The 25,809-nt window shown below is 40.2% G+C and overlaps 1 protein-coding gene across 2 annotated transcripts in view; it reads left to right on the plus strand.

The window, feature by feature from the left end:
* Positions 1–25,809, plus strand: part of LOC308094344 (extended synaptotagmin-2-like) — a 64,073-nt gene that overhangs the window by 27,432 nt on the left and 10,832 nt on the right. The window contains exons 7-15 of one of the 2 annotated variants that reach the window (XM_080440947.1): positions 1,329–1,418; positions 11,560–11,615; positions 18,339–18,459; positions 19,372–19,548; positions 19,825–19,907; positions 20,168–20,216; positions 20,641–20,730; positions 21,082–21,177; positions 25,373–25,435. In XM_080440947.1, the coding sequence (XP_080297073.1) occupies positions 1,329–1,418; positions 11,560–11,615; positions 18,339–18,459; positions 19,372–19,548; positions 19,825–19,907; positions 20,168–20,216; positions 20,641–20,730; positions 21,082–21,177; positions 25,373–25,435 (825 nt within the window). The remainder of the gene's footprint in view (positions 1–1,328; positions 1,419–11,559; positions 11,616–18,338; positions 18,460–19,371; positions 19,549–19,824; positions 19,908–20,167; positions 20,217–20,640; positions 20,731–21,081; positions 21,178–25,372; positions 25,436–25,809) is intronic. The other variant, XM_080440948.1, reaches the window with a different exon arrangement.

The following is a 25,809-nucleotide window of genomic DNA, read 5'->3' on the forward strand; positions in this document are numbered from 1 at the left end:
GTGTATGTGATAGATAGCTTTATTGTCATTCAACAATACAGCAAGGAGTCCTCAGCAGCATATAGGAGAAAGGTTGTATGGTTTGCAGATAAGAGCAAAGTCAGCAAATGATAGGTGGTAATAATGTGTGTCAGTATGTACAAGGGCCACAACCTCAGTGACGGGTCTCTGTAGCAAAGCACCACATAGGTTACTGTACATGCTTTGGACTTGAAGAATATAGTTCCCATTTTAAACACTTGAACCCTAGCATCCCTAGTCATTCAAAATAGGCAAACATTCGGCAAATGAAAGGGACCAAGGATAGACCCCTGGGGGATCCCAGTCAATGAAGTATATAGGGTTTAAGTGGTTAACGTTAACAATTGGTATTAGAGATAGCTTAATGACACTTTAGAACAGCTTGGAGGGAGACGGTGTAGGAGAGACAGACATTAGGACAGCACAAAATAAGACGTGTAGGAGAGACGTGGAACAGAAGGGTTTAGTCTTATACCAGTGGAGTCATGCGTTACCCAGAGGCTTCAACCATCTCGTAATTCACTTAATTGATCATTGGTAAACCACGGTCTGTAAAGATTCATTAGCATAACGGTAATATTACCCTGCAGACTAGATCCAAACTGTATACTCAATAGGTGTGGTCTGCTGTAGACATTAGGCGGATCATTTGTTTACAAACTTTCCCCTCCAATAGAAATAAACCACCACAGAGCAGATAAACAGACACTATCTCCCATCTCTTCCACTTAAGCCATTTTTAATTGGGGGAAAATGTCAGTGTTTGATTACAGTGGCCTGCGACCAAATTTGGTCTCACAGACACGCAGTCTGCATGTCTGAGCTCTGAGTCACTTCAGCCAGCTGGAGAAGCGTTGTCCCTTCTAATGAAAGCACAGGAGGAAAGAATTTGGTAATAAAACCGAGGTCAGAGCTTTGCAAGGAAATTCTCCTACTTAAGGCAATGATTTTAATTACAGCAAAGTTCCTTGTGAAAGGTTAGTTTATCTTTGTAATGTCTGTAGATGCTGAAACACACAACAAACCTGTAGTTCAGGTTATAACAGTCTATAAAAATCGTACTTTCTATCTTCAAGAATATCTTTTGATCTACTAGGGCTGTGCAACTAATTGAAAGTAATTGAAAATCTGGATTTCACAATTATGACATTGTGTAATTTAAACATGTTGTCACTTATTGCACCTTGCCCTCATTCCTTACCATTACATAATAATTAATAAGCAGATATGGCAACAAAGGCATTAAGAACATACGTACAGTTTCAATTGTTCTGTTAATGCCATATTCTCTCTCTCTCTCTTTTCAGCTCCATGGTGTGCTGAGAGTGGTGATGGAGCCGCTGTTAGGAGATATGCCGCTGATCGGAGCTCTGTCCGTCTTCTTCCTCAAGAAGCCTGTGAGTACCACTTCCTTTTCACCAACATGTAGCATAGTACGCCCACTAAACATCAACAGCAATGTCTTGTGAGCCTAATGATATGTTATCTTGACCAGTGGGGGTTGGTCTTTTGACTTTCTGGTACATAGTTTGACTGGTAGTAGTTTGGTTCACTGATAGAAGTTTGGTTGACTGGTAGAGATTTGGCTGAGGTTTGGTTTGTTGGTAGACATTTGGTTGGCTGATGGATGTGTGGTTTGTTGGTTGGCACATGCCACATGGTTGACTGGTAGCCCACAAAAAAACGCCCAAGTGAGGTCATGTTGGATACAAATATGTAGTGTTGGGAGACTTGGGACTAACGCGTTACAAACGAACTACTTTTTGCGATAACTAGTAACGTAACTAGTGACTTTTTCCCTCGCTACCTATTCTGTGTTCAAACTGTTTTTAAGAGGGGACGATCGGCGCAATCAATTCTTACGTTTTTCTGTATTGTATCAAAAAAGGAAAGGTATAATCCTGTTAAGCTGCAGATGCCTGTAGTTCCGACCGTCTGAAAAAAAGTTATCGATGGGTTGAAACAACCTTTTAAACCAGGTTTTTAGCCAGCCTGCCACTCCTTGTTTAATATGCACTGCATGTTCGTGAACATGGAGGCACGTTCAACATCACGTTGAGCCATCTGCTCCAGTCTAGAGCAGGCAGAATGACATGATTTCAATGTTGTTGTTGAAGACATTATTCCTATATCGACTAGTTTTCATCATAGTGAGCTACAATAGATGTTGAGAGTTGCCTTGTGCTTCAGCAACATGAAAATGTATACATAGCAAAATAAATAAATAAAAGTTAAAGTAACGCAAAAGTAACTAAAGTAAAGTAACTAGTAAAGTAACTAGGTACTTTTTGAGAGCAGTAACTATAGTTACTTTTTTTAAGTAACGTATCCCAACACTGCAAATATGTCACAGATGGGCGGAGGTACTTCGTCCTCCCGGTGGGGGCTCCTCACTGGCAGGTGAGCCAGTAGGGTACAACAGCAGTGACACAGACATGTGTGGGAGGTCAGGAATTAACTGGGGAGAAAGGGGGGTAAAAAGCAAAAAAATATGCGTATAATTTCTTCTTGGTAATCCTGAATGTGACTCGGATGGATGTCGTGACAGTTTGACATGGGTTGCTCAGGGCATGACCATTGCATTCAGCAGCATTCACCGTTCCACCAAACTACAGTGGGTGTCAGTTCTGATGCCAGAACACAGCCTATCCACACCATCAGTCCATTCCTTCTCCCTGAATACCGTCTTCCTTCCTGTTTCTTTAGTACATTTTATGTTTTAAGATTCATGGCTCGATACCGTCTCCCCCTGGAAAAGAAGCTTCAGCATCAAGAAACTGACATTAAAGATCTCCAGAAGATGTGAGAAACACGCTGCCTCTCTCCTCCCTGTCCTAAGATTTAGTTTTATTCCCTAATCAGAAGTGGGCACGATTTAGGTTCTCTTGTCCTGTTTATGGATGAAAGCAAAACTTGCGGTTGATAGTCAGACCTGGACAGACAACAGGGAGTCGATATTTTATTGTAGTTATTCAATAGTTTTTGAATCGCTTTTTTCTTTCTTCTTTTTTTTCTTTCGCAGGACTGCAGTGGGTCAATTACTCTGAGTTGGCATCACTGGTGTTTCAGGATAATAATGTATTCTCTCTCTGTTCCTTGCTCTCTTCCTCTCTGACTTTTTTTTTCAAATACTAAATCTTTGCCCTCACAGCAAGGACATGGGCCAGTCATTCATTCTGAGGGACTCAGTACAGTCACATCAGATACACTTGCACATCTTAATTACAAAAAGAAGATGGGAAAGGAAGATGGCTAGATCATATTGTTCATGTTTATTATGACTAAAATGTTATTGAAATTTGTACAGTTTACACAAAACATAATTTTTTAATTGGATTATATAAAAAGAAAAGATTTTTAGATTAGATGTTTACTGGGAACAAACCCTTCAGCTGTAGAAAAGTGTGATGAAATTATGAATCCACTTATTCTCCATGGCACTGCATTGAACAACCCATGCTTTGTGTTGTTTCTTTGCATGACCAACCGTTCTCCTCCTATTGATTCTTCACAGTGGCGACGTCCTCTCATTGGCTAGTTATACATTCTATAAACCTGGTGGTTAACCCATTCAATCCGGGAACGCACACTGTGTCATTTTAGATTTTTAGCTATAACCATTATTTCATATTTTGGGCTATTCAAAAATAGCAAATATACAAGCTCATAGCGTGGCACAGAGTGTCACGCTACAAGCTTGTTATAGCTTATTATAGCTTGATATATATTGTTAAAGCAAACATTTGTAACTCAAATCTTTGCTTCTGGGCACCCCTGGAACTAAATATTTTGAGCTGGGGGTCGGCTGCAAAATATAATTTTGGGGGTCCTTGACATGAAAAAGCACCACTGATATAGCAACATACGTTTTTCAGAAACCTGTTAGGATTCAGAAGACATTTGTAGATGCTTTCCCGGATGGAATGGGTTAAATCTAGCCTGGTAAACCCTCCCTCCGGAAATCTCATTTGTCATTTATTTCAGGAGTGAGTCTGGCATGATCGCCCATTCTGCAATATTGGCTGTGGGCTGGCGTTGGGCGGGAGTAATACGTTGACTGACAACCCCTTCAGCCAATGATCGTTGTTCCCCTTCAGCCAATCAGCAGTGCATTTTTACCACCTCCAGACTAATGTGACGCAACAGGACTTTTGAGACGGCCATGCCCAAAATAGGTTGCCTTATTCGGATACATACGTGTCACTGCCCGCCCCTGCCGGTTCTCTGAATTTGTATTTTTAAATAGGCTCTGTCATGATTAATTGACCACATATATGAAGTTAAACAACTAAATTCTATCCAAACGATATCTTAAAAGTAAATTCCGTGCCTCAAAAAATAAGTTTGAGCGTTTTAAAACCGAAAGTAAAAAGTAAAGACAACGCACAAACAACAATGGCTGCCGTTCGTTTTTTGTCGGCTGCACTTAGGCTGCACTCGGCTCCATTCGGGCTCACTCGAACCTGATTTGCCAACTTTCGCTGTCAATCACAGAACGATGAGCGACGACGCTGATAGGCTTGTTTTTTTGGTAATGCGCTAGAAACGCCCAGACAAGCCTTCATGCCAGACTCCTTCCTGAAATCAAATGGAAATGAGATTTTCCGGAGGGAGGGGATTTACCAGGCTAGGTTAAATCACCCAGACAGACATTATGTGCTCTCAGGTTCAAACCTATGCAATCAAATGCAGTTTATTGTACAAGTCAAATGGAATTGGTTGGTGTCGGCCATTGCCGTGGAGCTTTGCTCATGCGCAGCTGATCTGATTTATCTCGCTCGTAAAGCTTGACGATCTTCTTCTGTGGTGCTCAGTTAACCCGCTCCCTGCCGCATGTCCCATACTTAATGTCATGTGTATTAGAACCAACCAGAGTGATTACTAAAAACGGTGTAGAGGAGGACTTGTGGTTGGTTACCTCCTGCCATTGTCTGCAGGCGTATAGATAAACCTAGCAACCACAGTCTGACTGTGCCAGCGTTTGGCTGTTGTAACTTGTCTGGTTACAACTCAGCTCAGGCTCACTGTAGTGTTTAGTTTGGTGTCATAGCAACAGGCTGAGGTCTCTACTCTGTACTGTCTCTTTCAGGTTTTGTTTCAATCTGCTTAGAGTTGCAGGTGGGTGTGGAAAGTCAACCACACCCACCTGCAACTCTAACAGATTGAAACAAAAACTTGATTGATTGAATATTTGTATTGACACTTTCAAAAGTACTGCAGTACATTAAAAAAAAGCCAAATGGATCATCACAAAAAAGCCATTGCAGTCCATTAACATTAAAACAAATAGACAGACAGCATTAACAAACAATACAAAAATGCTTCAGCAACATTCATTAGATGGTCACAGTAAATTGACTGTCACAGCATAACACACAACAGATTAGACTGACCTGAAATGACTCTGATGTTTTGCTGTTAACCTTTTGGTCTTAACATTACACGTGGTCATTCTATTGTTGAGATGCTCCACCCACCTGGTATCCTACATAGGTTTAACCAAATACCAAAAATTATTGTCATACTTTCTGACCCAAGACAGTCTCTCTGAGGTAATGCATTGCAGTCAGTATCATTGTTTTGTGTTGCATGTAATCTCTGGTTGATGGCTGGTAATAATAATGACAGACACAAGAAGAATCTCACTACTTTGCATGGAGAATACATGGAGTCACTGTACGGACCAGATTGTGTGTGTAATAGTATGCGATACATACTGCCCTCGTAGGTCATGTGCAGCCTACAGTATGTAACCATTACGTTACTTGTGCCTTGGGTCCTGAGTAATATCGTTATTTTACCTATTTTTCCAGGAGGATCAATACATTTGATGTTGTTTTTGCACTGGGAAACAGGAGTCCTTGGTTTTAAAATCCGTTCTCTTGGTCGCATGTGTTTCAAAAAGAGTGATATTTTCATGTTTATGGGACCCTCTCGTTTAATAAAGTTTAAAGAGAACAAATATTTAATTTCAGTAATCCTCTACATTGTGTCCGTGCTCTACTCCCTCTGTCTACAAACAAGGAAAAATTATGTTGGCAACTTTAGCCTCAGATTCATCTGTAAGTTCAGGAGAATCAGTAGTTTCCATGGCAATAATCAAATCAAATGGTGTAATGAGTGTGTGTGTAGAATCCTGTCTCATGTATGACATCCTGTGCCGGGCTGGCAGAGCAGTCTTTCTAAAAAGCATCAAGCACTCCACAGGAAGCACACCACCCACTCCATTCTGCAACCCCCTCCCACTCACACACACAGAAATAGATTCAGATGCAAAAATTCTTATACACACAGATATGCCGTTGGCACACATGCATCAATTTCTCTCTCAGACACACATAACACTCGCTCACACATTTTCTGACATGTAGACATATAAACTGTCATTCTCTATTTCTCTCTTTCACTCCGTCGCTCTCACACTTAAATACACTACGCCTACAGAGCCTTGCCTGAACAGCAGCTAGCCCAACCCATCAGCCTGTCAGAATGCAGCGTGCCAGCTTGTGTTTCTCTTTATATCCACTCTGCAGACTGAAGGCTGTAAGAAACACATGGCAGGGCTACACTTTACATGAGCAATCAAATTAACCAGGCCAGTTCTTTATTTCACACAGTATCCGTGTCAATATATGATAGAAGAGGACTGTGTGATGTCATCCATCCATTCATCCGTCTCTCTCTGTAATGCCTGCCTATTTTCCTGTGTCTGTAGTGCTGCCCCCGCATATTTACCAACAATTTCCTGTGAGTCAGCTTATACATATACTACAGTAGTGCTTTTTGAAGCATTAACCACAACCCCCACATACTGTACAGGACAGAAAATGTAACAGAACACAGAGACAACAGAGAAACGAGAGGAGGTAATCAAACAGAAAATATATGGGAAAATGCTTTTTTTTTTCCTGCCTGAATCTGTAGCTGCAGCAATTGACCAAGGCGAAGCGAGGCAGAGCTCACCATCTCAGGGAGGTTACGCAACATCAAACTCGAGTGCGAAAGCAGCTTGTATAAACGTTTAATAGGCTTTATTTGAACACAGTGTTTTAACAGTATGGTGCAGTAAGCACAAACGCAACACAAAACTCACTATTGTGTTTTGTTATGTTTTATAGTGCTGTTATGCTGTTGTGAGTGATTTCAACATGAACTAGAAAAAGTGCTCCTCGGAGCACAGGTCTCCGCCAGGTCAGGTACGTTATTGTGGCCTCCTGGTGGCGCTATAATAGGCCAATGTGAAAAGGGTGCCATTTATTCTTAGGTCGTTCACGGCAATCAGGCACTGCATTCATGATTTGAGGCATTTTGTTCCAAAAGGGTGGCATTTCTTCCTTGGCCTAGTGGGAATGTGTTTGTGAAATTTCACGGAAATCGCAAGCTGCGTTCATGATTTGAGGCATTTTGTTTAAAACGGACCAATCCTGCAAATTTTGGAAGCCAACCTTAGCCAATGAGGATGGAATATGGGAAATCGGACAGATCTGTGTTGAGCACATGACTATAGAGATACTGTGTACCGATTTGCATGACGTTTGGATAAAATATGTAGGAGTAATATAAAAAAATGGGTTTTGCACAAATCGGCCTCCAGGTGGCGCTATAACAGGCCCATGTGAAAAATCTGAGGCAGAGCTTCTGAATTGGCATCCAGGGAGTGTGTGTGCACAGTTTTGCAGCGCCCGGGCCAACCGTGCCGGAGATAAGCTGCTAACACACGGACAGGACACACACACATGGACGGACGGACGGACGGACGGAGGGTAAAACATACTCTCTCGCCATGCCTTTCGGCCTGGTGGAGACAATTAAACAACTGCCAAACTGCCTGGTGGAATGTGGCAATTCCATTAACCACAGGGAAATATTTGTATTTCCTTATCATAAGGTAGCAACTCTTATAAAGCCAGTAATACCAGTCCTATCATAGTTATGTTGGGTGTGTGAGCTCAGGTTTGCTTTTAGAACAGCGAGTCAAGTCAAGTTCACTGTTGACCGATACCATCTCAGGGGGATTTACAGTTTTGTTCTCGGTACATGGTTCTCCAATTACCTTTGCACCTTCCCTTACCACAGTCTTGGATTATGCTATGTCAACATCTTAGTTTTATTTGCATTCATAGTGTATGAGTTTATACAGGTTTGATACACTAGATGGTTTCAGTGAACTAGTTTCTCAGCTAAGGTCAAATATGAATTCCAATTGTTCCGATAAATCCCATAAAACAATACAACACCGCAGCTGAGTGGTAGAGAAGCCGTCTGGTAATCAGAAGGTCACCAGTTTGCCTCCCGGCCTGTACATGTCTATGTAAAGACAAGAAAGACACTTAAAGGAGTAGTTCAATGGAGACTCTGCAAGTCTCCTACCGGAGACTCCACCGGTCATCAAATTGTTGGCTTAGGATTGCGACAAAAACTATAAAATCTCCATGAATTCAAGGCTTCATAGGGTGTGTAATTGATAGAAAATAAGTAATTTTTTGGGTGAACTACCGATACTCCTTTAACCCCTAACAGCTGCCCCCTTCATCATAACTATCTGAGCAGCCATCGGCTGGGTGAAGCTGAAAAATATCAATAAAGTCAGTGTTTATACAGTATGTTTGTTCCAAAAATGTTCTTGAGGATGTTGTAGGAAGGAGTTTGTAATCACAAGCAGTACTTTACAGCGCCAGTTGTTTACCATGTGTATATTCACCTACACAGTATTCACCCACAGTAAAATCATGATTTATCTTGACTTTGTTACTCTTTCGTACCTCTTGAGAGTGTACAAATGTTTACTTACATTTTTACACTCTGAATTAAAGTAATACAGAGGATTTTTCTGTTCTTTTATGGTGATGTTTTTGTTGCTTAAGTTTAATCATAGTTTACCTCTTAGATTTTAGTATTTTGCTTGCTGCCTCCTCCCCAGTTCCACGTTTAGAGGTTGTCAGTGTCCAGCGGCCTATCCTGTTGTAATAACAGCAGTTCTTCAGCATGTTGACATTTGATCCTGTAAAAAAAAGAAAAATTCACAGCTCTGTAGAAATGAACAAAGTGTGAAACATAATCCTGTACTTTTATGTGTAGACACACTGTATGATCTTTCACTCTCTCTCTCTCTCTCTCTCTCTCTCTCACACACTTCTTTATTGAAATGTCAGTGATACTTTTTAATACACCCACACACAATGTGTGAAATGTCATTGATATTTCTTAATACAACACACCCTCTCATCCGGTAACCCATTACCTCTTCTGACACCTGATGACATCACACATGAGCCCATGTCTGGTAACCTTGACGACTGGCACACAGATTGCACTCGTTATGATTTGATGTTTGACTCACTGGTATTCTGGCATGAGAACGTCCTTCCCAATGGGAACCTTGTGATTCTCTCGTGAGTTCAATATTCATAACCTCATATGTGATTAGTTATGCAGGCAGAGACCAAGACAGAATGAAAGGTCAACATGTAAAGAAAACATACAATCCTATAAAGGCCTCAAATGAATGGCAGAAAATCACAAGATTTATTTTTAATTTGAAAATCACACAAGGCTACAGTTTGTTGTGACACTGAACAGGAAGCTGATATTCCTCCTGTATCGTGGCAAAATTCTTCTACTACTGTTATTGTACCATTACTACCATCAACACCTCTACTATCATTACTATTGATACTTTTACTATTACCATTACTGCTATCACTACTATTTGTGGTCTTGAAAGAGTGTGTGTGTGTTAATATGGCTTAATAATTGAACCAGCAGTCAAAACACAACTTTTATAATATGGATATTAGAAATGTTTATACAATCAGTAAACCAGTTATTTGATTGTCAATCGATTATTTGATTAATTGTTTCACTATATCTTAGTGTATACAAGTCTACTTATTTTTAGGACATTTTCAAACCAAGTACTCAAAATAATGCTAGTATTTCACATAGCATTGATCAGTCTTATTTCAACTGCTGCAGTTTAGTTTACACATGGTCCATGAACCCCTGTCTTATCATTGTTAGTCTTAACTGCATATCTCTGAACTGTCCGTTTCTCAGTACTGTCTGTCTGTCTGCCTCTCTCTCTGTATGGTCTCTCTCTGCACTGTTTGTCTCTTTTCCCCTGTCACCTATTTTCCTTCTAAATGTACACGTTTGAGGTCATTTCGGGTCATTGTCATTCTAGTTTATGTACCTGTTCTTTTTGTCCAGATATCCACGCATAGACTAGCTAATTAACTACATGAACCCTAGCATCCCTGTATCATAATAGGCCAACAAAATGGGTCAACATTTGTTGAAAATAGGCACATTTTGATCAGCCTTTGTATTCCACACCATAAAACATCTGCAATCAAGTGATTTCAAACTCAAGCCAAAAGCCAATTGCTCATTATATTTCCTCTGTGTTGTAACATGCTAATCAAATCAGCATTTATTGATTACATTTGTATGTCGGGGCCAGTCAATTAACCCTGAGAAAACAGCCCCTGACCTGCTGGATTCATCATACTGCTGAGTCATGAAGACTAATTTGCTGTTTCTCCACCAGTGAAGTGGGTTGTGAAATGCTTTCGATTGGGTCGTGAACACAGGCGTTTAATAGAGGAATATTGTGTTACTTGACATAGCTGTACTGCAACGGGTTCCTTAGTCCATGATAATGGCCTAATTCAGCTCTCAGTGTTAACAGTGACATGGACTTTCCGCACTGTGACCCATACTGATACACCATGCGTACAGCCATCCACAGTGTTCATGTTTACACTGCACTGTTCACCTTACCACCATTAATGCAGACACTTTTGAGAATTGTGCTATGAAAAACATTTTTGAGACATTCATTTATTTGTCTCAAAGGTCAAATCAGCCATCATGGTTTTTGGGGGATAAACGATTACTTCATGAACAGATGTACAATTAGTGCAATATCAACTGTATACCAATAACCCATTTGGCTGGCCAGTTGAAACATTTTAAAGCCTTTTTGTATCATATCAGCGTGATTCTTTACTGCACTTTGGCTTTGTTTAGGATAGAAGTGGTGGTTGGTTGTGTTGTTTAAACCTAGTTTGATTGCCTCAACCCTAGCATCCCTATTTTGGGCATCTCATTATAGACAAAACATTTCAGAATTTAATGGAAAAAAGGGACAGGCCTTAAGTGGTTAAGCATTTAAACCCCAGGATCCGTAATGTGGTGAAACCCTTCGCCGAATACAGCAGATCTACAAGCTCACAATGCGGCTGTTTCCAAGTGTAGGGCTTAAGTGGTTTAACCATGGGGCTGGTATCTCTGCTGGTAAGTGAGTGGTGATGTCGGGACAGAATCAACAGTGTCTTTTGAACCTGAGCTCTGAACTGCACAATTACCTGAGAAACTCAACTCCTTGTGATACATGACAGTCTTTTGTGTGTATGGGTTTGTGTGAATGGTGTCACTGTGTATGATGTTGTTGGTAACACATCCTGAGTAAATAGATTTGATGTTTTTCTGGGTCAGTCATTCTATATTACATCATGTTCTCTTTCTGCATTTTAGCTGCTGGACATCAATTGGACTGGTCTCACCAACATGTTGGACATCCCTGGTGTGAAGTAAGTAAATAAACATCCTGTGTGTGTGTGTGTGTGTGTGTGTGTGTGTGTGTGTTCAAATATCTGTGCATCAGTTTGCATATCGTCGCTGTCTGGCAGAAACCTCATATCTCCATAGTCTATTTCTTTTTTTTTATAATAATATAATGCCCTACTTTATCAATTAAGTGTCGCACAAGATTAGTGAAAATAGCAGTAAAAGCTCAAAAGCGACGTGTTGTGAGCTTTTAGATTGGCTATTTTCACTATTTTCTATCATTTTTAAAATAGTCATAAAAAAGGAATGGTATTGGCCATATGAGGTTTACACCCGACAGCGACAATATTTGTTTATATTTTAGTACTTTTTTTAGTGCAGATCTGTTTATCTGCTGTTGTCCATGTCTGTCCTATCATTTGGGTTGACTAGACTGTTAATGCATTATGCAAATATTTTCTATATTTATGGCCCTAAAAGGGACTCTGAGAGACAAGACAGACACACACAGACACAGGCAGACAGATACAGAGAGATTTGTATTTTCAGTTCTGGACAACCGCCTGTCCGACCTTCTTCCCACTCGGCACAGCATACTCTTGGGTCCTCTGGCATACACACACCAACTTTGAAATCGGGTATTGACGTACTGGGTGAATGGAGTTTGCTGTCAATTTAAAAACGGGCCTTCCCGTCTACAGAGACCCAACCTGCTCAGTCTGAATAAAAAACGAGCACACCCCGTGCCCCCCAAAAAAGGGGAAACTCCCCCCTGTCAGGTGATAAGAAGCGGCTTGCTAGCGTCTGAGTCATATAGGCGCTGTTGTGCCTTTGCGACCACCACAATGCGTGTGGATGCCTTTTCATCCATCCACACACAAACACGTACGCACACCGAAATAACCCGTAGAGTCCCCTGTTAGGCCTGTTATCCATGTTTGTTGGATTAAAATGTTATATCACTTACTTTCTTATAAAAAATCTTATTAGGATATTTTTGCCGGTACTGTATATCGATCTTTTAGTGGTACAGATATTACCATAAAATGTACCATGTAAATGGTAAATTTTATATAGTGCCTTTGTCCATCCATATACATTAGCGATTTACAATGTGCCTTACATTCACCCATTCACACACATATTGACATACCCAACAGCAGAGGAAACCATGCAAGGCACCAACTTGCACATCGGGTGCAGTTAGGGGTTGAGTGTCTTGGTCAAGGACACTTCAGCACTAACACAGGGAACCTTGCGATTCCCAAGGGGCTGCTCTGCCTTCTGAGCTGTGTGTGCGCACGCACAGATAATTGCACAATACACACACACACACACACACACACACTGATGGATGCATGCAGACCATCTCTCACACAGACACAAACACACACAATAATGGTGAGAGACTACACCCTGCGTCACACACACCCTACGCACTGCACACTCTTTCTCTAGTGATGTCTTTTGTGTCTTCCCCCTCCCTCTGCTATTTCATCCAAACATCTTTGCGTCTCTCTCTCTCTCTCTCTCTCTCTCTCTCTCTCTCTCTCGTTCTCTGTCTCTCTCTCTCTCCCGTCCCTCCCTCCCTCAGTAGCTGATACTTTGGCTGATTTTCAACCTAAATCCCATTGTACCGATGTGAGGACATAAGTAATCCAGTGTTATTTCTCTGCAAAATGTTTGATGTGGCGCCGAATGATATGAAACAACGCAGTTGACATCATCGTTTCATGATGTCAATATTTCCAGGAGCTATAGTATTTTTGCTACACTATATATATATTACTGGTCTCCTCACATCAGAACAATGGGATTTACCTTGTCTGTGTATGACACACACACAGACCTTCATAGTACTTCCACATTCATGCGAGTGACTTCTCGTCTCATTTGTTTGATTTGGTTTTCACATTATCTCCTCCTTTGTTTGTGCACTCAACTGGAGTTGAATCACAAGAATAAACACATTTCTGCCAAGTTCAATTAGTCTTCCATGAGCATTTATGTCACTTTTAATATTTATTGTATATATATTTAAATATTTGAGCGTTTGAAATGCATGTACTCAGTTAACATTCAGTTAATCTCCTACTACAGATTAACTGATACTAAATCCTGAGTAATGATCCCAGACTGTCTTTATGACTATCGGTGAGTTTTTCAATGTGTCGACAGTAGGGCTGGCACAATTAATAGAAAATTGGGATTTAATTTACCACAATGTAATTATAATATCTTATTTGACCAGCTGTTGCACCTTTCCCTTGTCTCATCACCTTTACACAAGGATTAGAACCAGAACATTGCACAGCTCATCTCCACATCCATCAAGCTCACGGAGGCACAATTAAATCGCAGACCGTTTGGCCAAAGACCTGGCTCTTATAATCACAATGTGCAACAAAGACATTAAGAAAATAATTTAAAAAGACCAAAAATCGTCATGATCAATAATCATGATTCATAATAATATATAATTAATAATCGTGATTGCAGTATTGTTACGACCCGGCCTAGGGGAGCCTATGGTCGCAACACATAATGGACTCCCTCCTTCCCAGTCTCCAAAACACAACCAGTCAACACAAGTTTAAATGTCCAAAGGGCAGTGATTTATTAAACAACGATTAAAACATGGGTAAATTACCTCAGGGTGGGCCCTTGTACATCAAATCAAACTCAAAACAAAAGCCTATGCTTACCTGTACCAAACAGAAATACATAGTTCTTACCTAACTTCACACATAAACATAAACAAAAGAAAGGCCACCCACCCCTACAATACCTAAAAGCTGTAAACTAACCCATGTTAAAACTAGCAACTCTAAAACACACTTAACAGAGCTAAAATCACTATCAAACACATGACTGGTGTGGTTGAAGGCTGGTTAGAAGGAAGACATCTGAGTGACTGGGGACAGCCATCTTTATAGTCCCCAGCCTGGTCACAGGAGCCAATCATCAGCAGGTTCCACCTATTAATCAGCCAGACACTCAGCCACCACTCACTCAGTCACCATTCACTCCAGCTGGTATACAAATCACTCACTCCTCACCACTCATTCACAAACACACCAATGAGGGGGAAAACACACAGGAAAATACATAATATGACCTAGGGTCATAACAAGTATTAAGAATCAATTATTAGGACTATCATTTCAGCCATAATTGTGCAACCCACCTCTCTACACCTACTGTAGACATGTCCAGGAGGTGACCAGTAGCTGTTATGGGAGGAATACTAATTATCTTAGCGTAGTTGCTGAGTCATGTACTCTTAGCCAACTTCTTACATTAACACTGTACTTTGCTGTGTGCTAACATTAAGTTATTTATAATTTATACAGTGTTGCTACATACAGTTGTATGTACTGACAGCAAGGACAAGTAGACATCTAAACGTTAATGGGCTGACATCATGGCAGGCTGAAATAGATGGTCTATATTTGGTTCACTGACCATCTATAAATATAGGATGTTGATGGGTAATGTAAAAGTGCATGTGTTCTCCCAGTTCTCCCTGTCTCACTGTGATACTGGGTGAGGTTGAGTGCCTAAACACATAGGAGCTAGTGTTTTATTTTGTTTAGTTGGTTTCCTTGTTTTGAGGTGACGTTTTTGTATTCAGAGGACCAACTGGATATATTTTTCCTTTCTGTTTTATGAGATCGTATTTTATCATTGTATTTCGCTTCTTTTATATCTTATTGGAATGCAAATACACTCTTCTTTTGAAGTGAAACCTCTTTTGGTGCAAAAGTAGGGCACATCATCATTCATCAGTAATGTTGCCAGAGGGCATCGGGTGTTTCGGGTCTTCCTCACTCTGGCGACCCAGAGCTGTTTCTCAGATAGAAAAGATGAACTTGCTACTCTGCCCTTTTTCAAAGCCAAGGATCTTGATTTTGCGGGCCAACTGTCTAGACTTTCCTTTTTAAGTTCCATGGTTCTGACCTGTTAACTCTTACATGTCTTAAATGTGTTGACATGTAAATGCAAACAAAACGATTATTATTCAAGTCAAATAAATAAGCTAATATAAACAGCGAATTAAACTCACCTAAAATTAAACACAGTTAAACTTGGTTTAGGATAATGTAGCCTAAACCAAACCAAGCCAAAGTAAACCAGCTCACAGTGCACCGTTACACGCATCCTCAGATGAACTGTGGCGTGTGTGTTGTCTCCATACTTGACTGTAGGTCGTTAAACATTGTTTTTCCAATACACACACACACACTGTTCTGAGAGAGAGAGAGAGAGAGAAAGGGGGAGAAAGAGAGAGACTCCACCCAGAGAAGAGAAATGTAGCTCTCCTTGTTCTACCAGTCTGACACACCCTGTGTGTGCGTGTGTGTGTGTGTGTGTGTGTGTGTGTGTGTGTGTGTGGTGTTAGTGCTCATATTTCCTCACACATTTGCATTTTGCAGCCAAACAGCAGAATCCTGAGGTCACCCCTAACACTGTGTATTTGTGTGTGTGTCTCTCTCACACACACACTCGTATGCTAACAACAACAAATAACTTACATATATTCTGTCAGTTATGACATTTTCTATGATTCCTTACAGACGAGAATTATTCTGGATACCAGATCCACCCCCCTCCCCTCCCTTCTCCAGTCCCCAAAACAAACTCCTTTTATAGGCATGATGGGATATGTCGTAACCCTCTGCAGGTTTGGAAAAGGGTTGGGAATGGGAGTAGAGCAAGTAATGCTGTTCTGGAGATGATTATATGTTTGGTGTCTTAGCTGGTCTCCAATCAGTCTGCAATGGTGTCCTTTAGTTGAGGAGAAAGTAGGGAAATGCACTCAGATCAGTTTCCCTGTGCAACTTCATCTCATTGAGAATAACTGAACGCCCACACATGGAAGGTTTCTGTGTGGGGAAATGCTGCCCTCTAGAGGGGATTAGCAGTAATGTAGTGTGACTAATACAAACACACACACACACACACACACACACAGAGTCATCACTCTCTCTCACACACACACACACTCACACACGTTCACATGCAAATAGATGTAATTGCACACATTTTACACTGGCACGTCTCTAATTCCAAGCGCTCTGTTAATAAGTTATGTATGTTGTGTGTATCATTTAAAAGACACGTGTCATGGCTGCCTGGCTAATCAACAGGAAACAGATATAGTAGCACCCTGGAGTATTCACAGCTACTGCCTGGAAAGTATGGAATGCCATACTGTGTGCGTGTGTGTGTGTGTGTGTGTGTGTGTGCTCACGCGTTGTTGGGGTATTGATGTCTGACTGTGTAGGTGTTGGTATTCGTGCAAGTGTGGAAGGTGCACCATGTGCGTGCGTGCGTGTGTGCAAAGCAAGCTTGTTATGTTCTCATGTGAGTCTCTGTTACAAGTGCACATTTACATATTATGTGGTCTTGTCTATACTGTATACTGTTTGTATATGCTTGTAAGTCCCCTTGCGACATGTGGACCAGTGTTTTATTTCAAAGTGGGGTCACGTGCTGAAACATGATACCTGTTTGTGTCTTCAGTATGTCTGTGAATGTGTGCAGTATATCATGTGCCAGTGCCAGACTGTGTATTTTAAGAGCATGGCATGTAGTACCTAGGGCTGGTCAACTAATCGAAAATAAATTTAAACCGATATTTAGAACCAAACAATTGACAACCAAAATGCATTTTGATATTGATTTGAAGTTTCATCGCACAGCCCTAGTAGTACCAACCAAACATAATATACACGGAGAAAGGAGCCATACTGGCTATAACAACATCATTAATCTAAATGTATTAATTCATTAATTACTCTAGACCATAAAATGATGATTGCCAACAACAACAAAAAATAGTTTTGGTGATGTGTTGAGGTGGAGGTTATTGTCAAGGCATTCAAGTGGCAGCTTGGGCTATCTTCTCTATATTATTGTTTCTTGAGTCCTATTATAGTAAGTCGTGTCGTCTGCATACAGTATTTGAGGGTGGTGACGGAGCTGTGACGGTTTGTGAAGTGGTCTGTGGTTTAGACTAGAGGGAGAAGGGTTAGACTGAGAGGACACAACCCTGGAGGTATTCTTGCATAGCCAGACTTTCAGAGATTACTGTCAAAATGTCTGGCTTTGCGAGACTACCCTGGAGGCGACATGAGAGGCTGCTCACCTCCCCCCTTTGTTGGATATGCCGGTGGCATATACTGTGTGTTGTCAACATTCTTATCCAATAGTTTATTACAGAGTTTGACTGGGTTCGTTGTGTTAAAAGCTGAAAATACACATGGGTGTCTGGGGGAGATTTGTTGGGAGATTTGTTGGAAGAGTTCCGAGGACTGAACCTTGGGGAATTCCATAATGGTTTGTGTAGTTGCAATGGAGATAACATTTTGAACCAAATCTAGGACTTTGCCAGAAAATCCAACTCGGGTTTCCAGGCTGTCTAGCAGTATCGTAAGGCTGACAATGTTGAGCACAGAGCCAAAAAGCTGGTTCCCTCTCAAACACTCCCCTCCGTTATAAATGATTGCTACAAGAACATGTATAGATACTGAGTGGAACTGTAAGGCAGAAACTGATGGCATTTCTTCAGAGAAGCTTGTTTCTGCAAAGTGCAAACTAGAAATTTGTTTCACATTGTAGAAGTTGTGCATGGTCAGCGTATTCTTTTATATGGGTAAAATTAATATGCTCTCTATTTTTCCTCATCTTCCCTCTGATTCTCCTCCCTCTAACTTCTCGCTCTCTCTCGCTCTCTCTCTCAGTGGCCTGTGTGACAACATCATCCAGGACATCATCTACAGTTACCTAGTTCTTCCAAACAGAATCACAATTCCTCTTGTGGGAGAAGCAGAGCTGGCCCAGCTACGGTTCCCTATGCCCAAGGTACACGCCCACACACACACATACAGTACACACATACACACTCACTGACCTAAAGATGACCTTAGGTGACATTCACTTTGTGGCAGCAAATTATGAATAATGGCTTACAGCACATTGCATCCGTGATATGTTGTGAGCTAAATTGAGCTGTATTGTTAACTCATACACACATATAAGCAAACACATTCTTGAACATGTACACAACAACCTAAGTCTAGAGACACTTATACTTGCAAACGTGTGTGGTCACACACACAAATCAGTCTTGTGAGAAACAAAAAATATATTTTTTGGCATCTATTGTTAGGTATGCCCATATCATGACCATGGATATGCTCTAGAAGTGAAAAACGTATTTATCATTTCATCAGACCTTTAAAGAATCTGAAACAATGTTATGTATTTTCAAGGAATTTGACTTTATAATTATATATTTTTTAATATAAGCATAAAAGTACAGTCAGTCCAGATGTGAGCAGTGAGAACAATTAGTGTATTGTCTATAATGTATGTGAAGAGACTAGTAATAACTTGAACTTTATAGAGTTTGTCTGTGTCATCGGTCCACTAAATTCTAATTTAAAACCTACTGCTAGAAGCCTGGATGTCAATTTGGATCATGACCTCAGTCTGGAGCCTTATTTCCCCCATCCTAGCATCCCTGCACTGGCTGCCAATCTCTTTTGGACAGTCCAGTTAGTTACTTTGTATTACTTGATTGGTAATAACTATCACAGCATTTTTATGTATTAAAATGGCCTATCTGGTATCCTTGGTCTGTATTTAGATAAACACCTTCCTTCAAATTGTCCTCCTCCTCAAAGCTCCAAATATTTGTGTCATAGATTCATTATAAATCTTCACCAAAGCGATTGGTCCAACTATCTTACTGTTATCGGTTGGTTCTCTCAGGGTGTGTTGCGGATCCACTTCATGGAGGCCCAGGACCTACTGGGTAAAGACAAGTTCCTGGGAGGGCTGATCAAAGGCAAGTCAGACCCCTATGGAGTCATTCAGCTAGGAACCCAGCTCTTCCAGAGTAAAGTCATCCATGAGACAGTCAATCCTAAATGGAACGAAGTGTACGAGGTAAGCACACACCTTCTCTACTGTATGTGTTAGGACGGGTGGGGAAATGCTGTATGATGCTTAAAAATGATGCATAAAACTAAAATACATGTTGCAGATACTGTATGTTTCCACACACATTTATCTACAGTATACGTGTGTTTTTAATCACTTTTTCCCATTCTTCCATTCTCATCCTTCCCTGTTATGCATGGCTTTATCACATGACTGTTCTTGTCAAACTGACATCCTTATGAATGGCTTTTCCATTATAAGTAATTTATTTTTTTCTGTCAGGCTCTGGTGTACGACCACACCGGAAAGATCCTGGAGATAGAACTGTTTGATGAAGACACCGATAAAGATGACTTCCTGGGACGGTACTGCTACTACTGTTTTAATCTGTACCTCGCAGGAATATGATCAACACTACACTTTACTGTTCTCTCTCTCTAAATTGCCAAACCATTTCCACCTGACACCTCTTGAATTATAGTCACTTAAGAGTGATTTGATAAGCAGGTGATTTGCTTCGACCTCGTTCAAAAACATACAATATTGAATCGTTATGATTCAGAAGCCTTCAGCTGTACTGTTGTGACTTTCTCTAAATGGTTTTGTGTTTGTGACTTGCTTACAGTCTGGTGATTGACATGGCTGAGCTGCAGAAGGAAAAGAAGGTTGAAGAGGTATTCCACTGACTTTTAATTGCTTTGTTTACTCAGTCATTTGCATTTTAGATGGATTTTTTTTCCTTCTAATTAAAATGTGTCAGTCAAATGCAGATGGGGATAATTCACCGTAAAGAACAATTCACTCACTAGCCCTTAGTTTTTAATACGTTTTTCAATACCATGTTAAGGTTTGTCGCATTGTTAAATTGCTTTATTGCTTGTTTTTGTTTTGTATCATTTTTATTGTGGTGCTGAATGTGATTATGCTGTATGTCTATATGTCTGCCTGTCAGTATATTTGTCCGCCTGCCTGTCTCTGTTTCTATCTCACTTTATCTAATAATGAATCTGTGTGTTAACGTATGGGCTGGGTGTTGTCCTTTGATCTAGAAAAGGCTGTATGAATTATGGTTAACTAATATGTTGTTTGTTTGCCCAGTGGTTTGTGATGGAAGAAGTGGCAACAGGGAAGCTGCATCTCAAACTGGAGTGGCTGTCTCTGCTGTCCACTCCAGAGAGATTAGACCAGGTAAGACTGACTGTTTCATTTCCCTTGCCTGTCAGTGGTGTGGTGGTTGAGACAGAATCCAGTAAACAAAAAACACCAGCGCTCACAGAAAGTCCTTTTACACGGCCGTTTCGGCCGAAGCCTTCCTCAGCGTGATAATTATAGGATTATAGTATCCTGTTAGTATGTATTCACCCACCCACAATCACCAGAACATGGTGACATTTTGGAATATCATATGTGCATGTGTCACAGTTCACTAGATCAGTGTCCGGTCCCCGGACACCACTTTGAGAACCACTGATCTAGTAAACTGTGACACAGAATTGAGCGGTGAAGTTGCAGTAACATCCAGCTGCTGTCTCTCCACAGGCTCTGACCAGCATCAAGGCAGACAGGGGTCACGCCAACGACGGTCTGTCCTCAGCTCTGCTGGTGGTGTTTCTGGACTCTGCTCGCAACCTGCCGGTAAGTCAGACTGATGGAAACTCCTCCTGAGATGCACTGGTGGTAATGTGCAGAAAGATGACGGGATTGATTTCATGGTGATGAATACATTTTCTTTCTAGAGCTACATTTAGAGCTAGGCGATGGGAAATTAAAACTCGTTTTCTCGTTTAATCTTCCTTTCATTGTTATCAAGCAGTTGAGATTTAGTCGACTAAAACTATGACGAAAAATGTTCGTCGACTACCTTTTTTCACTAAATAAAAACTAAGCTATGATGACTAAAACTAAGACGAAATATATTGGCAATTTCGTCAACAAATAAAATCTAGACTAAATGTTAGGGAGTGACTAGTGGAGAAGAGATCCAGTAGAACTAAAAGACAAGTCGTTTTATGTTTGGTTGCGCTCTGTTGTTTTGCTCTGAAAATAGCAGATCTACAAGCTCAGCGTGACGCGTTGTCGGCTTGTAGATCGGCTATGTTCAGAATGTAACCAAGTGTAAAATCAGGAATTACTACGCCATCACGGCCTGCCAAAATACATTTTAGTTGACTAAATCAACTGTAGATTTAGTCGACTAAAACTAGACTAAAACTAAAACATTTCAGATGACTAAAATATGACTAAAACTAAATGGAATTTTATTCAAAAGACTAAAACGAAATCAAAATGTGCTGTCAAAATCAACACTGTTATCAAGTCATAACATTTATTACATATTATGTAATACCCTAAACATCCATTAGGGAAGTACCATACTGAAATCATTCTAATGTTGAACCCAGCCAAATATGAATTGCAAATATTTCTTGTGGATTGATTTCGAGGTTTGGTTTCAAGGCCGTTTTTCAGGCCAATATTGAATCTTCCTTGATTCAATATTTAGATATTTTATATTAATTTGATCAGACTATATAGGCCTATTCATGCCTTCATTTATTTATTTTTAATTTTATTTTTAAAAAATAAATTCAAAAAATGAATTTCAAAAACGGAAAAAAACATTGTATTTGATATTGTTGCAGGTGTTAGCTGTATGCTAGCCTACCATTTCCTTGGTCTCTCTCAGTTCCCTTTCCTTACTTCCTTACTTTGCTGCTCTATCCATCTCATCTTAAAGGTGCAGTATGAGGAAATGTTGGTATTGGCTGTGTTTTTTAATGTTTGAAGTGTTTGAAGCATAAACAAAGGGAACAGCCCCTCATACTGCACCTTCCAGCTTATATCCTGCCATGCTCCCATTTAGACACCCATTTAGAGCATGAGCTTTAGTTTCCCTTAATATAAGTCAATTATAAGTTAAACGAATAATAATACAAAGTTATGTTATAGAGAAATACAGTAATGTTACAATTTATGTTTCCATTGCTCTTTCCATATTGCTAGTGGAATAGTTACTGTTATGTAAATGATGACTAACTGTAAGCTAGTTTTAAGCTACCAGGTTTTCTCATGTTAATATGTCTTATATTGTATTATTTCTATATATCATAAGAAGATTCTACACGGGTACAGATATTTAGTCAATAAGCAATTCATTTAAATCAATATTTGATTGACATGGTTCCATAGCAGAAGCCTGACTTGCCTCTTTTCAGCCTCTCTTTCTTCCTCTTTGCTTCTCCTCTCCCCTCCGCTTCCTCCTCCTCTTCCTCCTGTGAAGAGTGTGTTCGAGGGGAACTTGGGATGTGGTTACCTCAAAGAGAGGCGTGCGGCTGGGCTGGTGTTCTGTGAGAACACGGCTTCTCTCTATAGGAGCCTCTTTGTGAGTCCACTGACTGTTTGTCTGCTTTCCACAGTAGTCTGATTAATGCCATGATGTGAGGGTTTTTATTGTTGTGTGTTTTTAAAATGGGCCGGCGTCTGATGGCTCATGTACGCTATTTTTGTCGGGCAACTTTTGACGACAGCATGAATTGGCCTTAATGTCACAGTGTGAGGTTTTTTATTATCGTGTGATGCATCTTCACAGTGTGTGTGTGAGAACGTGCATTTGCCTGTGTTGGGATTGAAAGCACGACGTGCATAAAGACTTTAACCTTGTGCACATGGTTGAATTACTAATTTCATTGCTAATTTCATTAATTGTGCAAAGTGTTTGACTTTAATCTCAGCAATTACAACAAATTTAACAAACGGAGAAGTAGGACAAAATGTGCAGAGCTTCTGGTTAGAAAACTCTTGTTAAAGCAGACCACCACTGTATTACTTCCACTGATCAAGCTGCATCAGATCAGTTCTACTTCAACTTTATTGTCTGCGTGGGAGATTGGAATTATTTCCCCTATAAAACTAAACAAGTCTGGCCAGAGCTCATTGTTGAAACTCTATCTCACTAAATTCCTCCTAAGAGAAGGTTAATGTGATTGTTTTTTGGTGCCTCAACACCAACGCTAATGCCTTTCCAATAAAGAGTCGTTTCAAGCAAATGAAACAATCCGTCAAAAGAAGTTATGATATGAATTTACAGAATTCCCACTGCTTCATTTAGGACCCGGCTTTGCTAAACTGGTGTCTAAAGCTGAAATAATAGAAACATTTTTAGATGTTGTTATTGTTTATTTGACTATGTAATGCCAGGTGGGGGCGTGGTCTGCCTCATTTGAAAGTTCTTGTTGTTTTTGTCTGTCATCTTACCGGACACTCTAGCAACAACCATGTCCAAAACCCAAAACTGTTAATTTTCAGCAAAAAAAAAAAGAACCTGCATTCAAATGGATCCAGTGTAGTTATTATTTAGTCACAAGCTCTTGTTTTCTCTCTCACTTTTCATTGGTTCAATATTTATATACACGCGCCCACAGGCGCAAACATACTTAACCACTTTCACTTGAAAAAGCAAATCCAAAATGTACAAGCTCACTCGCTTCACATCGTGACGTGTTGTGAGCTTGTAGAACAGCTATTCTTGCTTGATATCTATTTTCATTGCTGTTTTAAGAAAAGAAAGGAAGGCAAATAAAAGAATACGAGAGGACAGTCAGTAGATTGTATTTTGATGGTATCTCGGAGTCCAGGGAGGATGAATTATTAGTGGATTGCCATCCCTCCATCCTACTTGTTTTCCCCCACATGTGGATGGGTTTACCCCTCGGATCTCCATGGTTATGCCCCCTTACACTCTTAATAAATATTGTGCAGTGTGACATAACACATGTTTGTGTGACTTTTCAACAACCTAGGTTAATAACATGTGAACATAAAATGACAGTTAAGTATGTTATAACCTATATCAGTAATGCAACATTACTAGTACCAACACATAATGATGCAGCCTATGTGGTTATTAACATATGTTCTGATTAATTAATATGATTAATAGTAAGTATGCCACACAATTTTGAGAGTGTAATTGTACCACCAGGGGGCAGCAAACATATGATCCTATCTCCATGGCTAATATGGGGATTCTGAGGACATAAGCTTAACCATTTAAGCCCTATATACTTAGTTAAAAACAATAGCTGATCTACACACTCAGATAATGTAGCATCACAATGCTATTTTTGTTTGGTTGAATTAATGACAACATCTTTTGATTATCTTGCCACTATGTGACAAGAATATTGCTAGCAGTTTTACCTCCCCTGTGCAAGTCTTTTTAGATGATGCTAAACCAACTTGTACTGTCCATTAAATGTTATGCACTCACTGCATGATAGGTGTTAGCATCCGTCCTGGGAAATTACATACACCAACTACACAGTAAAAGCATAAAACAACTAAGTCCTAGAGGGTTTAAGTGGTTAAAAACAATAAAAATAACAAGTCAAGATTTGTTGCCATGGTTTCAAAGTGCTTAAAGCTGGCTGAATTATACAGAGGTGGATTCAGCACTAATAAAACCTTTTTTTTTATTGTCAAATCAGTTAATCATTTCATGAATGTCATGTCAGTTCTTCCCTCTCTGCTCCATGTGGTCCATTCTTATTGGTTCTAACCAATGACTTTGTGTTGTGATCTTGGCTCCATGTCTAAATGTTTAAATGCATTAACCATGTGATCATCCATGTTGTCTTACTGTCTGTCTCACATTATGTTTGGTGGTGGTGGTGGAGGAGGTGTGTCAATCATCAATAACCTTCTTCTTCCTTGTCCTTCATCTTGCACGTCCCGTCTCCTCTCCCTAATAACCCGAGTGGTGCGTTTGTGTTTGTGTGCGTGCTTGTGTGTGTTTGCTTCTCTTCCTATCTTGTCGCTGGGGAAATCAAAGCGCAATCCGTTAGAGTTCAACTCTGAGGGGCTGAAGAAGGCCTCAGTCAGTAAAGCCATCAAGGTAACATGACGCCAACAGAGCACACCGTACCTTTAAGATACAGATAGACAGGGAGAGAGAATACACTAGATGTATGAAGGCTCACATGCAGAACTACAGGATCTTCAAGGAGAGACCAAATTCAATGATTAGTTTATCATTGTCACATACAGATCTTTCAGACTAGGGTTATGTATTTGGACTCATATACTAGTTTCAGGAATAGTTTCAGGAAGTTGCCCTTGACTTTTTCCCACAGCGGCCATGCTGTAGCATTCAAAATGTCTTGCCAGTTGACTGACCATTGTTGTGAAATATCATTAATCAACTCACAAACTCTGTTAATTGTATTTGTTGACTAAATCATTTAACAAGCTCTTGTAAATAACAATGTT

The sequence above is a fragment of the Gymnoscopelus braueri genome (genome assembly GCF_963280865.1).
Source record: "Gymnoscopelus braueri genome assembly, chromosome: 10".
NCBI classification, from domain to species: Eukaryota; Metazoa; Chordata; class Actinopteri; order Myctophiformes; family Myctophidae; genus Gymnoscopelus; species Gymnoscopelus braueri.